General features: G+C 42.9%; 1 protein-coding gene across 6 annotated transcripts in view; it reads right to left on the bottom strand.

The window, feature by feature from the left end:
• SYNE3 (spectrin repeat containing nuclear envelope family member 3) overlaps positions 1 to 17,337 on the bottom strand; it is an 87,701-nt gene that overhangs the window by 15,701 nt on the left and 54,663 nt on the right. For 5 of the 6 annotated variants that reach the window (XM_075926635.2, XM_075926633.2, XM_075926630.2 and 2 more), the window contains 9 exons: positions 14,681 to 14,855; positions 13,326 to 13,508; positions 12,917 to 13,060; positions 12,212 to 12,346; positions 10,508 to 10,669; positions 8,750 to 8,913; positions 4,479 to 4,605; positions 3,086 to 3,241; positions 7 to 156 (listed from right to left, as the gene is read on the bottom strand). In XM_075926635.2, the coding sequence (XP_075782750.2) occupies positions 7 to 156; positions 3,086 to 3,241; positions 4,479 to 4,605; positions 8,750 to 8,913; positions 10,508 to 10,669; positions 12,212 to 12,346; positions 12,917 to 13,060; positions 13,326 to 13,508; positions 14,681 to 14,855 (1,396 nt within the window). The remainder of the gene's footprint in view (positions 1 to 6; positions 157 to 3,085; positions 3,242 to 4,478; positions 4,606 to 8,749; positions 8,914 to 10,507; positions 10,670 to 12,211; positions 12,347 to 12,916; positions 13,061 to 13,325; positions 13,509 to 14,680; positions 14,856 to 17,337) is intronic. The other variant, XM_006133698.5, reaches the window with a different exon arrangement.

Below are 17,337 nucleotides of genomic sequence, written 5' to 3'. Positions count from 1 at the left end.
ACCTACCAATGAGCTGCTGGAGTCTTTGAGTTTAGATTTGTAAAGCATCCATCGATAACGCAGGTCCTCCACATCTTCAGAGGTCCCAACAACTCTCTGAAGAGTACGGAGATCTTCAAAAAGACGCTGCCCCTCAGGAACACGAGACTGCAGTTTCTTCAGGAAAAGACAAGGACATCAGCAACATGGCATTCAGATGAATCACTGCTTTGCCGAAACTAGAGATTGTCATTTAAAGGGACATTAGCATTGCATCCAGTTGTTGGGAACACTGCATTAATGTTTACACATTTATTTGTATTTTGTCTCCACATATCCATTTCAGATGGTCTACATCTGCAGGATTTCTCTCAACTGAGGATTTTTTTTGTTAGGTTTGCTCTTATAGTTACTATTGTTGGATTTTTCTATATTGGTTAGAAAAAAATAGATTTTAGCCAGAAAGTTAACATATATCTGCTGAACAAGGCTGTTTGTGACATAGGAAAATGTCTCATGCAAATGCTATAATACTACTCTGTAATTACCACAGAAGCATGGTGGCTCATACAGATCTCCCTAACGGGGTGGATTTTTTGTTATAAATGCCAGTGCTTCCCAATTCACCTACCTCTTCTGTGAATTTTATAGGAGGGAGATCTGATATGGCCCTGGATGATTATTTTAGCTTTTAAATAATTTGGAAAGGGTCAGTGCAACATTTCAGCCTCAGTGCTGTGGAGAAGGAGGAGAGTCTCATGAAAGAAGAACATCAAGCTGGAGTGAAGGGAAATGAGACCGTACTTGGGACTCTCTTTCCAGAAGATGTCATGGTATCCTCTTGCCCTGCGGATACCCCCTTAAAAGGAGGGAATTCCAGTTATTAGGCACAAACAGATAATAGTAATCAGGGATTCTGTTATTAGAAATAGACACCATTGGCTTGTGATGACCAGGAGAACTATCCAGTGAACTGCCTGGAAGATGCAAAGCTTGCAAACCTCTGAAGACATCTAAATAGACTTAAGTGCAATACTATAGAGGAGTGGTGGTTGTGGCATATATAAGTATCATAAGCATAGTATCAGTGGCATAGGGAAACACAGAAGAGGGGTCCTAGAAAACAAAATTAGGCTGCTGGGTAAGAAATTAAAATCCAGGATACCTCCATGGTAACAGTCTCTGAAATGTTTCTTCCATGGGCAAAATTGCACTGTCTTAATATGTGGATGAGATGATGGAGTTGGGAGAAGCAGTTTAGGTTTATTAGGATCTGAGGTATTTTCTGGGAAAGGGGGAGCCTATATAGAAAGGATGGGCTCCACCTAAACCAAAAGGGAACCAGACTGCCATCATGTCACATTTTAAAGGCCATAGAGGAGTTTTTAAACTAAGAGATGAGACGCAACTAATAGCTGTGGAGGAGCACACAGTTTAGACAGAGGACAGGCAATATATTCCTTAAAAAAGGATTTATTAAAGGCATACTCTATATCCTATTGAAGAACAGAAGATTGAAAGGGATAAAGTAGAGAGTAGAAATTGAAGAGAAACAGTCAAATGAAAAAGAGTCTCATCCAATTGCATTAGATGATGGCAGACAACTAAATACTGAAAAATTTTATAAGTGTTTATATAATTAATAGAAGTCTAAATACTAAGATGGGAGAACATGACTGCCTGGCTTGATATGAACATACTTATATAAAAGGAATTACAAAAACTTGGTGGAACAATGATAATCAATGGGACACAATAATACCAAGTACAAATAAGAGAGTAGGTAGTACTGGTGGGACAATGGCACTACACGTGAAAGAAAGCATTAGATGAATATAATAAAAGTCATAAATGAATCAAACTGTACCTTTAAATTTGGATAGAAAGTTAATATGGTGAAAGTGAATACGGAAGTGTTACTTACCCTTTCATATAACACAAGAACCCGGGGTCAACTCAATGAAATTAATAGGCAACAGGTTTAAAACAAACATAAAGAAGTGCTTTTTCACATAATACATAGTGGACCCATGCAATCTGCTGCCAGGGGATGTTGTGAAATCCAAAAGTATAACTGGGTTAAAAAAGTAGATAAAGTCATGATCCATCAATGGATATATCAAAGGATATTGGTCCATCAATGTCCAAAACGAAGGGCAGGTCTACACTACAGGGAAGGTTGACTTAAGGTACACAATTCCAGCTAAATAGTGTACCTGGAGTTGTCATACCTTAAGCCAAGCTAGGGCGCCATGCTCACTGTAGGAGGTCGATGGGAGAAACACTCCTGTCGACTTCCCTTACCCCTCACGACAACAAGGAGTAATAGTGTTGACTGAGTCGCGCCCTCAGCGTTTGATTTAGCATGTCCCCACTAGACTCGCTAAATCAGGCTCCCACCGGGGCATTTATGTGCGCCCACCAGGTGACCAGGGCCGGCACAAGCCATTCTTGTGCCTCGAGCCCCGGGCGCGCGGCGAGGGCCGGCTCGAGCCATGCCTGCACCCCAGGCAGTGGCCGTGTGATGCATGTGCGGCCCCACCCCCCGACACGCTGCGCACCTTACAGCTGCCATCAGGCTCTCCCCATAGGTTGGCACCCCGGGCAGCTGCCTGGCTAACCCCCCCTTAATCTGGCCCTGCGCGTGCCACATGTGCAGCCCCGCCCCCAGGCACATGCGCGGCCACAGCACTGCCCCGGATGCGCGGCCCTACTCCCGGACGCGCAGCGAGTGAGCAGCCCTGCCCTTGGCAGCCCCAAAAGGTTGGGGACCACTGTGCTAAATCAACTGCTGGAAGATCAACCACCACAATGTCAATCTTCCTGGTAACATAGACATGTCCTAAAATAGTCAGAGATGCAAGCCCATGCTGCATATGCCCATAAAGCTGTCATTGCCACAAGCTGGGATTTGACGACAGGGGATGGGGATCATTTGATAATTGTTTTGTTCGGTTCATTCCCTCTGGAGCTTATAGCACTGGCCACTGCCAGACGACAGAATACTGGACTAGATGGACCACTGGCATGACCCTGAATGGCCATTCTTATGTTCATCTCCCAACACCACTCACTATTCCCAAAAAATTAGTGTTTGAAGACCAACCTTCAACTTGCTTTGTTTTGCTTTAACTTCTTCACTGTTGGAGGGTTTTGTTACAAGAATCTTGCTCAATGTAGCATTTTCTACCCGTAACCACTGTTCAAAGTCCTTTATGAGTTTAAGGAGGTGACTGCTCTCTTCTTCTTTGCTTACATTCTCCTGTGTTACAGAACAAAAACCAAAAAAGGGTTTTTTTTCCTAAGAAACACATGACTTATTATTATTTCCTTCAGTCGCCCAACAGCCTGATCATTGTTTCCTGCTGAAGCCAATAGCAAAATTCACATTGACTCTAATGGGGTATCACCAGGGTCCAGATTAGAGATATGAAATCCTGGTTAAAAAGTGAACTGGTTAAATGGAAAGTTTAGCCAGTTAACTGTGATCCCACAGGCAGGGTGGCTGCTCTAGCCCAGCTGGGCCCACTGCACCATAGGCTGCTCCAGTCAGGTCAGGCCAATCCCACTGCACTGTGGGCAGAAGCTGTTCCAGCCATGCCAGAATGAACCCACCGCACCGTACCATGTCACGTGCAGGGGAACCACTTCAGCCAGGCCAGGCCTGGCCAGAGCAGGCCCCCCCACCGCTTAACCTATTACCTCAGTAAGCATGCCAATAGAGTGCATGCTTACCGGATAACTGGTTAACCGTTTGCATCCCTAGTCTAGATTTGGTCTCTCTTGCCTCATCTTAATTGAGGCCAAATTCTATGAAGTTCTGAATGCCTCCTGAGAGGTGCTTCTTTCTCAACTTCCACTAAAGTCTCAAATCCCACAGGCTCTCACTATGAGGAAAAAAGTTTAGATTTGAATTTTCTATGTGGACAAAAATCTCCTATGATTTTATAAGAGTTTTCTAGGACAACAGAATTGGAAATAGAGCAGGATGCACCATCCACCTGTGATTCAAGTTATAAATAACTGGTCACAGGAAGAAGATGGAGGGCCAGATCCCTAGCTGCGGTAAACCAGTTGTACAGGAACTATACTGATTTACATCATCCGACACTCTGGCTCTAGGTTTACTCTATTGAAATTTGACAGTGGAATGAGGAATTTAGCAAAACACAGAACGTTCACAATTTTTCCATAACTCCCAGTCTGGCATAATTCTATTCCTTACAAGGGTTTCTACTATAACACGTGCTGTCTCATACTCAAAACAGTGCATGTGATTTTGGCTGAGTGACTTGTACTGATCTGTAGGGGAATCATGAAACTATGCCCCTGCACCAACTGTTGCAAATTGAAGCTGTCCGTAAGGATCACAGTCTTAATCCTGACATATCAGAGGACGTTGTAAATTGCACGGTTTTAGATATAGTATCCAACAGAGCCACAGGGAAACTGTCTTTGTGACATTATGATGGAATGCGGATATACACTGCTTCTCTCACCTGCGAGCGCTTGACAGTTACCTCTAAAGAGTGGAAGGCGAATTCAGGCATCAATGTATTTCCCACAATGTTTATATTCTTCCCTGTATCAACCACTGTTGCATTTGGCTGCATGTTACCGAGGAGGCTTGAAAATACAAAATCAGACAAGTCAATGCACTGATGCATCTCACAACTGACACATCCATGTACAGGGGAAGAGGTGGGGAACCAAGCCAATATATCTATGCTGCAATAACCTATGATTACAATTATTTCCTTACTAATAATATAACAAATCAGCAGTGTCACAAAGTATGAGTAGTACTTGGTGCTAGTACTGACTTGTAGCTCTTTACAAGTTATTGGAACTATACTCCTCTCTGCACAAACAACACTACCGATAGGCTGAAGTATTCAAGCCTGTCTGTGTATTTCTTTGTCATGCTCCCCCCTTGCACCATCTTAAGCCCCCGTCTCTACAGTGCTTTCAAGCCCTTGGGAAGAAAAGGAAAAGGCCTCGGACTTGCTGAGATGGGGTGGTGAGGGATCCACCGGGATGGGGGTCCAGGATCTGCTACAGCCACATGGCGGGGGCGGGGAGGAGGGCTAATCCAGTGGCTGGGGCTGCCACATGGCAGGCGGGAGGCCAGGGCCTGTTCTGGTAGCTGGTGCCAGGAACAGGACCTGCTGCATGGTGGTGGTGGTGGTGGTATGGGTCTGCTCTGGTGGCTAGGAATGGGACATGCTGCATGGCCGGGGAGGAGGAGAGCCGGGAGAGGGCGGGGTCTACTCGGGCAGCTGGGAACAGGACATACTGCATGGCGGGGAGGAGGGGTTCTGCTCCAGTGGCTGGGAACGTGTGTGGCACAGTGGCACACATCCAAACCAGCACACATGACCTCAATACTCGTGCACAAGCCAAAACTCACTCCGCTCATGGTTGGAAAAATCTTAGAGGGAACACTGCTCCACACTGTACGAGTTGGTGCAGGTTATTTTTGTGTGAATATGGGTACATGTGCACACACAGCACTGTATTAGAAGTTCAGCAAGGACCTCCAGATCCGAAAGGCATGAGGTTCTATAGTGAATGCTAAAACTTTAGTACAGATAGGTAGGAGAGGGTATTTGCTGTGCTTAGAATGGTGCAAATCATTAAGATTCAACGCCAGAAGTGGCCCCTTGGAAATGTACAGTTGATGTACTTTCAGAAGAGAAAGAAGGTCTTGTGGTTAAAGCACAACAGCAGATCCGGGCTCTATTCCTGTCTGCCAGAGACTTCCGGCATGACTATGGGCTAGTCCCTTAAAGGGATACTGTCATCCTGAAATCTAGTCTCTTGAAAAAAGGAAAGAAAGATAGTTTCAGGTTCTATGCCTGAGCCTGAATTTCCTCACCAGGTTTTATGGGTTTTACAACAACATCATTTTTATATTTAAAAATAATTACTCTTCATTACTGCAGTGTAATAATATACAAATCTCCCTCTCATATTATATATATAGAGAAATATAAATATAATAAACAACATGATAAACCTTTCCCCCTCTCTAATGCCCGTCTATCCTTCATTTTCCCCTACCACTCAGAGAAAGGCCTGAGTAGGATCCATACTTTCCCAGAGTGGGAGTCCCTGGCTCTTGGGGCTTGGCTTAGGCCCATTCATAGATTTAGGCTCCGCCTCTTTAACTATCCTTTCCTTTAAGGATCCATACCAGGAGTGCTTCTTGATGCAAAACTACATTTTGCCAATCTAAAAGGTTGGGGCATAAGTGGCTATGTCAATGCAAAAATTCTGTCAACATTACCACATCTATACTGGAGATTAAGTCACTCTAACTAAGGTGTTGAGGGTACAACATTTTTCACAGTCCTGAGACCAAGCTAGGACAATCTAATTTTTAAACGCAGACCATGCCTAAGTGACTTTCATGATGTCACATGGAAAGCCTGTGATGGAGCAAGGTATTGAACCCTTGTCTCTCAAGTCCTGGATTAGAGCCATCACCACTAGAACACCCTCTCTCAAGCCCCCAGAGGGGTAACCTGCTGCCACCTACAAACAAACCCCATAGCCAGCAATTTTATGACCTAATGCTACATAAAAAGTGCCGAGTGCTCTGAGTTTCCTTTGCCTTAATGAGAGTTTGAGATGCTCAGTATCTCACAAAACCTGGCCCCTAGCACACTTAGAGCATCTTCACACCATAACAGCAATTGAATTAAGGAATCCCATTACATCACGATTGTTCCATAACCCAGTTACAGCTGGGTTAAGAACGGTTTCAGTGATGGGGCTTTAAAGATGTTACAAGATTGGTTTAAAGCTTTGGACTTGAACATGCATAAGGCCCAGAATGCACTTACAAACGGAAGTTGTAACCAACTTGGGTGGTGGGGTAGGATAGTCAACCCTGAGTTGTGGTAGTCAAAGACAGGCCTTTAGAGAACCACCTCCGACCTTCTGGCAACACAAGGTTGCTGTGAGGGGAGATGCTAAATGTTTTCAGATAGACTTCCCAAGCTTCCAAAACACGAAGATGTCTTCTTGCCCTCTCCTCTGTAACACGAAAGTGGGTTGTTCCAGGATATTATAAGCCCTGGGCTGTAGAAGATCCCAAGTGGGGATCTGGACACTAGAGTACCGATACTTTGCCTTTACAGTTTTGCTAATTTTTAAAACTTTTTTGGGGGAAACTTAATTTTTATTAGCTTAATTCTCAGAACGCCAGCAGCAGAGATGGGATCTGAGCAAGGAAGTAATGGTAGCTCAGTTACAGGGTTCCAGAAAGGTGCTCTAAATAGGGAGGGGACGGTGAAAAAAGGCACAAAGGTGGAAACAGGAGAAGGAAATAAAGGGTGTGTCAGACAGTAGCACTGACTGAGCCAAGAGTGTTTGGGAGAGAAGGGAGAGAACATGCAGGGAGTTCGGAGGCAACTTGGGAGTTCTAGGGCAGGGCTGAGTGAAAACCAGACAGAGCCAATGTGAGGTTAAGTACCATGAGAAAGTTAAGTGGTTAGGTACCATGTTTATGTTGTGAGAAAAATAAACCAGAAATTGATATTCATTGCTAGAAGCACTTTGGTCTCACTCAGAGAGAACCATTTGAGGACGCTAATGTGTGTTTGGTAGAGGAGGTCAGGACTATGTAGTTTGGAGAGATCTCTAAGATGCCTGATGGCCGCAGGTGAAAAAGTCAGGGGAAGGGTACCAGATCAAAACAAATTCCAAAATAAAAATAATTGCACACGCTCTCAGAAAATATCTGAACTAGGTGAGTAACCTGTTATTGCTGGGTTATTTCCAGAGAACACCTCTCAAGCATGTAGTAATTCAGACAATCCACTTGTAAAAGAACCCAAGAGCTCAGACCAGAGATGGAGAGGGAATGTGTGGTTCTAATTAAGCAGTGTTCCTTGACAGGTAACAGCCAAGGCATCTGCTAATGGCAGGGATCAAAGGTATTGCAAAACGGCACTTAGCTGCCAGCAAGACTTAATTAAAGAGTGATCTCCCTTTGTATTTGGTGTGGCTTGTTTCTGAATGGCTTTATTTGAATTTAAACTTGAGAGGTGTTTCAACACAAAACTGTCACCCGCATTACAGCTGGTTTGCTATGGTTGCAACAGGCACTGCTCTGGAGTCTCATTATGTCCTACTAATACTAATACAGATACGCAGACTGTGTCAGTCTGGAGTGGCTGATCGTGAAAATTAACCTAAACATGTTTCCACCGTGTTGGGTGAGTGTCTCTGCTCCCCACACCTAATGTCTGCTTCTCTGCCCATTCTCTCTGCCATTACTAACAATGTCATCCTCCCAGTCCCTTGGGTCCTCAAGCTCAGTGGCACCTCTGACTCTGCTCTCTCTATAGCCGCACACATGCAGACAATATCCAAGTCTTGCCTGCTCTTCCTCCTCCATAACCACTGCACAATCCAGACTTTTCTCTCTGTCCACATCTGCAACACTCTCATCCAAAACCTTATGTCCTGACTCAAGTACTATAACACTCCTATTGGCTCAGGCTTAAGAGAGATTTGCCAGGTATCGTGTCTGCTCACAGACCACAATATCCTGGCTAACATCTCAGAAGAGGTACAGTGCTCAACTCTCCACTTTCTTACACCAGTGTGAATCAGGAGTAACTCCACGGCACTCAAAGAGAATCAAGCACAGTCACTAATGTTCAATACTTCTCTAGGCTTAGTGTTTGCAATATATCAAGCAGAGCAGCAGAAAGAATCCCTGTCGAAGAGACATGGGAAACATTTATTGAACACTTACCTTATTGTCATTTTTTTGAGTGACTTCAAAGACTTTGTCAGCTGGTTCAATTGAGCATGGAGATGTGCTGCTCCCTCTGGGGAAGAACTCTTAATCACCAGCTGACCATGAGCCTCAACAAGATGTGCTTGGATCTCCTTATCCGGGAATTCAGCTAGCAGCCCCTGAAATTCACACACTCAGTCACTTCCAGGTGTCATAGCTACTTCTGAAGTTTTACCACCATGCGTGGTATCTGTGTCCAATGAAGGGCTATGTTCAGCCTTGGATTATGCTGGTTTCTCTTGGCGTTACCCTATTTACAGTTCCCCAGGATCTGTGAGGTGTTCTTGCAGGTAGCTAGCAAGCCCAAGAAGTGGGTTGCTCAGAGTTAGGGAAGAAGTATAGCTAGCATGCCTCTGTTGCAGCATCCACTGTGGGACTTCTCTGGAGCCCCCAGTGGAAATTAAAGCTGTTGCTTCCCACTGAAGGGCTAATCAGCCCAGGGAGGCACAGGCAGTGCAAACCACCAGTATGAGTGAACCTAGATGCAAATTACTTCCATGGACAGAAAAATGAGCAATTATGGGAAAGGAGAAGTTTTCACTTTGGCACACAAATGCAATGTAGGATAAACTAATAGAGTACCACAGCATTTTAATGTTATACTTCTGTATGTCTGGAGAAACTAGGGATGTTTAGCTAATTAACCATAACATATCAAGTAGTTGATGGAATTTTCATCAACTACTTGATTAGTCATTAAGGGGGGGTTCCCTACCACCGCTGCAGCTCTGCATTTTAAATATAGTAAGACCTACTAGGCTCTTACTATATTTAAAGTGCAGAGCCACAGAGGGGCTATGTCTAGACTGCAAGCCTCTTTCGAAAGAGAGCGTCTAGACTGCACGCGGACCTTTCGAAAAAGCAAGCCGCTTTTTCGAAAGAAAGCACCCAGTGAGTCTGGATGCTCTCTTTCGAAGAAGCCCTATTTACATTCAAGAACGCCTTCTTTCGAAAGAGCACTTTCGAAAGAAGGCGTTCTTCCTCGTGAAATGAGGTTTACCGCCGTCGAAAGAAAAGCCGCGTTCTTTCGATTTAATTTCGAAAGAACGCGGCTGCAGTCTAGACACAGGTGAAGTTTTTTCGGAAAAAGGCTACTTTTTCCGAAAAAAACCCTGAGTCTGGACACAGCCAGGGGTTAGCGCCTGGGGGCGGCGTGAGCCAGGACTAAACAGTCCCAGCTCGTGCCAGCTTTGGGATTGCTGTGGGTCTGCACTTCAGATGTAGAAAGAGCCCAGTGGCTCTTACTACATTTAAAATGCAGAACTGCAGTGACAGTAGTGAGCACCCCACCTTAATCGACTGTTCAATTCTGGCTGGTGCTGCTCCCAAGAGAACCCCACAGCGGCTCTGCAGCCTATGCTTATCAGTTGACTACTCAAGTAGTCGCTTACATCCCTAGGAGAAACCACCCTGATAGGAGGAACGGAATTCACATTCAAGACTGGATTTTCCTTTAATGTGTCTGCACACATTTCAACAGAAGCTTGATGCTTCTTTCACCCTAACCAGCCAGATCATCATGCACTAATCATAGAGCAGTCCAGCTGGGAATTAGCAGGCCAGACTTAGGAAATATCTGTTGTCCAGTTTACACAAGAAATGTAAATGAAATGGAACCCATGGGAATGCACCTCTTCCCCTGAACTTCCACCTACTACGTGGATCACAAAAGCAAATGGATGATGCCATCATACGTCAAAATGTGTCCCCCACCTTCAAGTCTGCGACTCTGCTCTCTGTTTTCCTTTCCCCACTGGCATCCTGATAGGATTCCAACTTCTGTTCAGTCATTGTGATCCACTGCTGAAGGTCTGACAGTTTGTTATTGAACGTCCAATGTTCCTGAACATGCTTCTCAGTCTGAACCAGCATGATCTAAAAATATCAGGAGAAAACAAAACACATGAATAACAGCGCACAGAGAGCAAGTTTCACTAGAGAGACCATGGGGATGGGTACTATAGAAACACAAAGATATGAAATAAAAATATGGAGGAAAGGCAGAAGCTCCAGTTTAGCTGTTTAGTACCATGCTATGGAATGTCCCTAAGTGGGTAAATACTAGCTCCTGCAGATCTGAGCTTAGCCACATGGTGGGGCAGTATGTATTAGAATGGCTTCCCAGTTTACAAACGACTCAAGGAGAAAAATTCTATATTTTGCATCGATACTAAGTACTTTACCCTCCTCACTTTGCATGCAAAATCACACTATATACAATAAAAGGAGAGAAGCCATATAGTATTTTTCCAGGTAAAAACACCATTTTAGTGATCCAATTGTTATAAAAAAAACTACAATTGCCTAGCATTTTAGACTCAAACTTTATTATGGATAGTTTTTAGTGGCATAGCAAACCAAGAGAATTTTACAAAAATCTCTGTTTTAGGAGGGAAGATTTTTATAGATGCCCTTACAAGCAACAAAATTCTGTACTTTTCATCAGTCTTTGATGTAACTGCAGTGGCTTTGGACCATTAACATTTAAGTTTACAAAGTGTATATGATAAACCTACCAGACAAGCCAGTATTAAATTCTTAGGTAGCAAATCAAATTGTGTGAGCCTAAGCCAAAAAAAATCTGGACACTCGGGAATGGATTCAGTCCCAAGGGGTGAGAAGACTCATGCTGCACAAAGGAGACTTTCCAAACCAAACAAGCAGTAGTGTTTAAAAACATAAGAATGGCCATACTGGGTCAGACCAAAGGTCCATCTAGCCCAGTATTCTGTCTTCTGAATGTCTTCAGTCCCAGAGGGAATGAACAAAACAGATAAATATTAAGCGATCCACCCCCTGTTGCCCATTCCCAGGTTCTGACAAACCTAGGGAAACCATTCCTGCCCATGCTGGCTAATAACCACTAATGGAACTATTCTCCATGAATTTATCTAATTATTTTTTGAACCCTGTTATTTTCCTGGTCTTCACAACATCCTCTGGATTATAGACTCAAAAGGAAGTCTATCCACTCTTCACAACATGTCTGAAAACAGAAAATTTATCATTTAATTATTCTGGCATAGTTAAAGTCATACAACCTCCCCTAGTATGGACATGGTTATATTGGCATAAAAGGTCTAATTCTGGTATAACATTCTCATAAAGAAAGAAATATACTGGTACAAAGGTGCTTTAGAGCAGTATGGTTTAACTACATCTACTCTAGGGGTTGTACCTTTATAAACTATATTTTATACTTCTCACAACCAACATATTTATACCAGTACAATCTACCGGTATCCTCAATTGTTACGATGATTAAATTGTAGGTTAGGGAAGATTAAAACAAAGAAAACTGGGAAATCTTTAAAGATTGATCAAGGCCATAAGAACTTAAAAAGCAGATATTATGATAATGTGAAAAGATAATTTTTGTAGCTGCCACTTTAAATTCTTCACTAAATTTTGAGTTACCTCTAGAGATCTCTTCAGTGTCTGACAGTCAGATGAAAGCTGGTTCATTTTATGTCTGTGGGTGGGATTCGATTGAACTAGATTCTCCAGCTCTTCCATTTGAACTATAAACTCTGCCAACTCTTCTTGGATCATCTACAGAGTAAGAGAAAAACTGTACTTACATACTGAGCATTGATTCTGCAGTTGGTTCCATTTCACAGCATGAGACATCTTCCAGAAAAATCACTAATTTTAAGCAAATTAATTTTTGATGCCTGGAACTGAAAATTTCAAAAAGTAGCCAGCAGGCATTCAGATGTCTTCGCAGCTGATTATGAATAAACCGAGAGATAGCATGCTTGCAGCTATCAGGACAATCAAAGCACCACAATGGTACAAAAGCACCAAAATAGCTGCAGAAAGGGATTGATTTTGCTGTCACTAAGGCCGTGTCCATACTAAAAAAAAGTGAATCTATGTGACGAAGGAGTGTGAAAAGTCCCAATTCCCAATCCCAATTCTTATCACTGTGACATCAGAACCAAGCTGTGTAAGATTACAGAAACAAAATCTACCTCTTCCCTCTAACCCTGCGCCCCGCAGTATTTTTGACATTAATAAAATATGCATTTTGCCCAGAAGGAAAATAACCCAGTCATGCCATCTGTTAACAGGGGCATAATTAACATGCAGGTAGCATAGATAACTATCATTGTAACATACCTGTAGTCTCTGGAGTCGTGTTTCTTTACCTAAAAGATCAGGTAGTGGTTCATTCTCTAGATCTACTTTGGTTCTGATAGCGGATAACAACTTTTGCAGAGGTACAAAGGCTGCATCAAAGTCTTTATGCTGAGTTACCAAACTCTAGGCAAAAAGAGCAAAACAGCACTCAACAGAACTACAGTTATATTATTTTGTCAGTGTACATGTGACACTGAGCAAATAAGCAGCTGCCCTGCACAGTAATCCGTGTTTCTATTATCAATCTACAAAATGCATCAGACATAGTGGGTTAGTATAAGGGAATGTATTTATAAAAAATTGGATTCATAAAAGATTCATCATAATCTTTAGCATGGATATTAAACAATGAATAGATCTCGAAGTGAACTTAATATGAACTGCTTACCTGCAGTCTGCTTTTCCTTTGCAGCAGACTTTTGTGCAGAATCTCTCTTTCCTTTGCAGCATTGGTTACCTCTGCCAAAACAGCCTTTGCTCTTTCCTCACTGAAGATACTGCTTAGCAAATCCTTCTTCAGCTGTAACATCACCAACTGCTCCTTGAACTGGGAGCTCTCAGCCAGGCATGCCTACAGGAGAACAATTCTTCTAGTGAAATCATAACACTAAGAGCTACAGGAGCAGATCAAGGCTCAGGTAAAGGCTCAGAAAAACAGCAATGCCATGACTGTAGGACAAAAGCAGCTAAAACATAACTGCAATAACACAAGAGTGGCTAATCTGCAACTTGCCAGAACCCCTTCAGCGGCACCTATTTTTAAAAATAAATGGAGCTGATTGCCATCATCTTCAACCCTAACATGGCGATACGGCCCAATGGCTCAGCTGAAGGCTGGCTCCTCACCTCAAGGTGAATTATTGTTTGCTGGAACCTGCTGTGTACAACCCTGTAAGGAGGAAGCTGTGGGCAACACTGCAGGGCTCTGTGGGCCTACCCCAATCCTGGTATACAGATGACTCAGGATGCTATACCACAAACTGCATCAGGAAAGCGTAAACTCTGCTCACAATATTTCTTCTATAGAAATTGGCTTGCTGCTTTTTTTCTAGTTCTGCAGCTGCTTTGCTGGCCTGTTTGAAGGAAGCCTACTGAGCTACATGGTACAGGACATGAAATTATCTTATCAGAGTCATGATTCTGCTTGATCCCCATTTATATAAACATTTACTTCAGAAATCCAAGGAGCGAGGCTGTCACTATCCCTACTCAACTCATGGGTGCAAACATCAATTATGTCTCTTAATACTTTTATTATATTTTAGTATTTATTTGGAACCTGGACCCCTTAAACTCTATTCATCTGAAGAAGTGGGTTTTTGTTGTTGTTTTCGTTAGTCTCTAAGGTGCTGCAGGACTATTTGTTGTTTTTAAGGGTTTTTTAAAATGGTAATATAGTTTAGTGATTAACAGAGTCCTCAGATGTCCTACCCAGATGGATGCTGGGTTACTGCCTAAGGCAATAATAATCATACCAGCACTTAGCTCTTATATAACACACTTATGTAACATTCTTTATTCAACAGGCAACTCTAGCTCACGAAATAGAATGCTCATATTGAATGCGATTTTGGTACAGTTAGTGAAGATGTTGGTCTGAGATTCAGTAGTGTGCTATTTCCTACAGTAACTGGAAACCGTTCTCAGTTGCTGCTGTCAGACAGCTGCATTCCTGCATGTGTCACTGCAGCCTGCGCAGTGCAAACAAGATACTGGCTTCCTAACTTAACTGCAACTCTCTACCTCAATCTGAAGTAGGAAATCATGAGTCTGTGAGGGCTCAGCTGCATTCGCTGTGGAGTCCAGAAGTCTCTGAATGGATGGCTTCCACAGCTGGAACGCTCGTAGTGGATTTTGAAAACGCTGCCCGAGTTCACTTTCAGCCTCAGTGCTCATTTTAAATGTCTTTCCCTTGACCCTGCAAGAATAAGCAGACAACGGAGAGAATGATTCGAGTGAAATCTTAGGTTAAACATGCAATTCACTGAGGGATAAAATAAAACAATCTTGTGTCCGCTCCATGTAACATGAAGGGCCTCCGTTTTCCTCTTGTGTACTCCACTACACCTGGCTTTGTCCACACTTTACTGGACAACTGCCTCTGCCAGTCACACCTCCAACAAATCCTGCTTAGTACAGAGGGACCAATTTATCTCTGCTGCCACTGCACTGAACTCAGCAGAGTGTACCAGAGACGAAATCTGGCCTTGAAGCTCCAATGCCAAACAAACAGTCTCATTGTGCTCAATTTGGTATCTTCAATATTATCCCCCAAGTAAGATCAAAGGCACAAAGTGGCTGGTGGATGGAAGACACAAGCCATGCATGTACATTTCAGAAAGCTAATATGTAGCTGCACCCCCCTGTAGCATTTATACATAAAGGGGTGAAAAGGGAATTTTGGTCCATTTTTCATTTAAAAAAAATGAAGTTTTTTTTTTAACACACAAAAACAGTTTGATAACTCAAAATGGCCCAGACTAAAGGAGAACACAAATACATTTTCCTTGCCTTTCATTTTAAATTTCCTAATCTTCTTAGAATCATTTGTGCATGTCAAGTAAAGTCAGTGGATAAATTTAAATAGCAAGCATTCATTAGACTAATAAATGGCTTAAATCTTCAAGTTCCCAATATGAAGGCTGGTCCTAAATGCTAGGAGCTGTGAGAGTAACTTTTAAGGAATGTATGCAGTTCCCTTCCTGGTGACAAACCCTTATAGTTACATCCTACTTCCCTATGCTTTCCTGAGTTTCCATCCCACTGGATCTTGAAGCAGAAACAGCTTTTGATATAAAGTTTACACATAAAAGGAAATATTGTCCTGTTAAGACACAGGATTGACTAATAAAAAGAGATCAACTCCTAGTTATGCCACAGACTTCCAGTTCAACCTTGGCTAATTTCCTTTTTCTGCATCTGCTTCCCCCTCTGAGAAATGGAGAGATACTAGTTAGCTATATCATGTGTCACAGGAGGTTTTGCAATTAGTTTAGTTTCCTGAGGGCCCTGAAATCCTCAGATGGAAATCTCTGTTATTACTTGTTTTGCAGTCCTCCACCAGCAGCACGCTGTGATTTTGCCACGCTTTGCAAAGCAGCAGGATTTGGAGGAAAAGCTGGCAGCTTGATTTCTGATCAGAGTCATTTTTAAGGATTCTACATTTGTTCTTCATTGGAAAAAAAATCCCAGTGTTTCATTTTTTAAAATTTGAATTGCTTGCTTTTTTGGATCCATTTTATTCCTCCTTAGCTAGCACAGTCCTATCTAGGGATAGGAAAACCAGTTTAGACCAAAAACAAAACAAAACCAAAACAACAACAAAAACTGACCTTTTTCCTCTCCCAGACTGATCCTTTCTTGAAGTTTGCTAACTGCAGCCTTCAAACTTCCTGATTCCAGCCAGCCTGGAAGCGGAAGTGCTACAGCACAGGGAGAGGCTAGATTTGTAATGTTTCCAATCCAAAAATGGAAGCAGGAAACAGGAGGCACGTTGTTGGGAGAAGGTGGAATAAGCCCTGCCAGATAACTGGGAGGGGAGTGATTCATCAAAACAATCCTCCCAAAAAAACCCATGTGCACTCTGCAGTAGTTCTGCCATACCATTTACAACTACAGTTCCTAGCCTGATTTTTAGTTATGATGAGGAAAAGAAAGCAAAAAAAATAAAAATATTGATTCTCCAAAGTTAAAACAAGCAGTCCAGGCAAATATTTCATCTAGTGAATAGACAATACAGCAAATGAGTGATCCAAGGTCCAGCAGACAAAGAATCCATGTTCCAAACCATTATGGAGGTTGAGAATATACTGTCCAGACAGCCACATCTTCCCATTACATCAGAGAAACCACAAAGATCAGTTTCCTTTAGTATTTTAACACGTAAATAGCTGATCTTGCTCCCACTGAGATCAAAGGCAAAATTCCTACTCATCTCAATGGAAGTGGGTTGGAATTTTCTAGCACTCAGAATTCAGGTCAAATTTGTGAAAGTATCCAGCACCCAGCAGCTTCTATTGCAATATGATTCACTAGAAAGTCAAAAGAGGTCAGCATCCAATGTGAGCTAAGCTCTTCTGAAAATCTGGCCATTTATTTTGGTGCCTTAATGGGAGCTGAGCTTTTCTGGGACGTCTCCCGTGAGTCAATGCTTCTCAGAAAGGTTCCAGGAACAGGTAATTCTGGCAGCAGCCAACCAAGCCAGGACAGACCAGTCCTGTCCACAGCAGAGCCAGCAGCAGGACCTCATGGCTGCAGCTGCAGGGGCTGGGCAGCGGGTGCGGGACCTATGTTAAAATAGCTGACCACTTATATGCTATCATTTAACTGGTTAACTGTTTATACATCCCTACTCCACAGGCCTTGCTGATCCATTGAGACATTCAGTCCCCAGTGAAGTT

Source organism: Pelodiscus sinensis, chromosome 5 (assembly GCF_052426305.1).
Source record: "Pelodiscus sinensis isolate ZL-2025 chromosome 5, ASM5242630v1, whole genome shotgun sequence".
NCBI classification, from domain to species: domain Eukaryota; kingdom Metazoa; phylum Chordata; order Testudines; family Trionychidae; genus Pelodiscus; species Pelodiscus sinensis.
The sequence above is the reverse complement of the archived record's forward strand: the minus strand, read 5'-3'. Positions and strand labels throughout refer to the sequence as shown.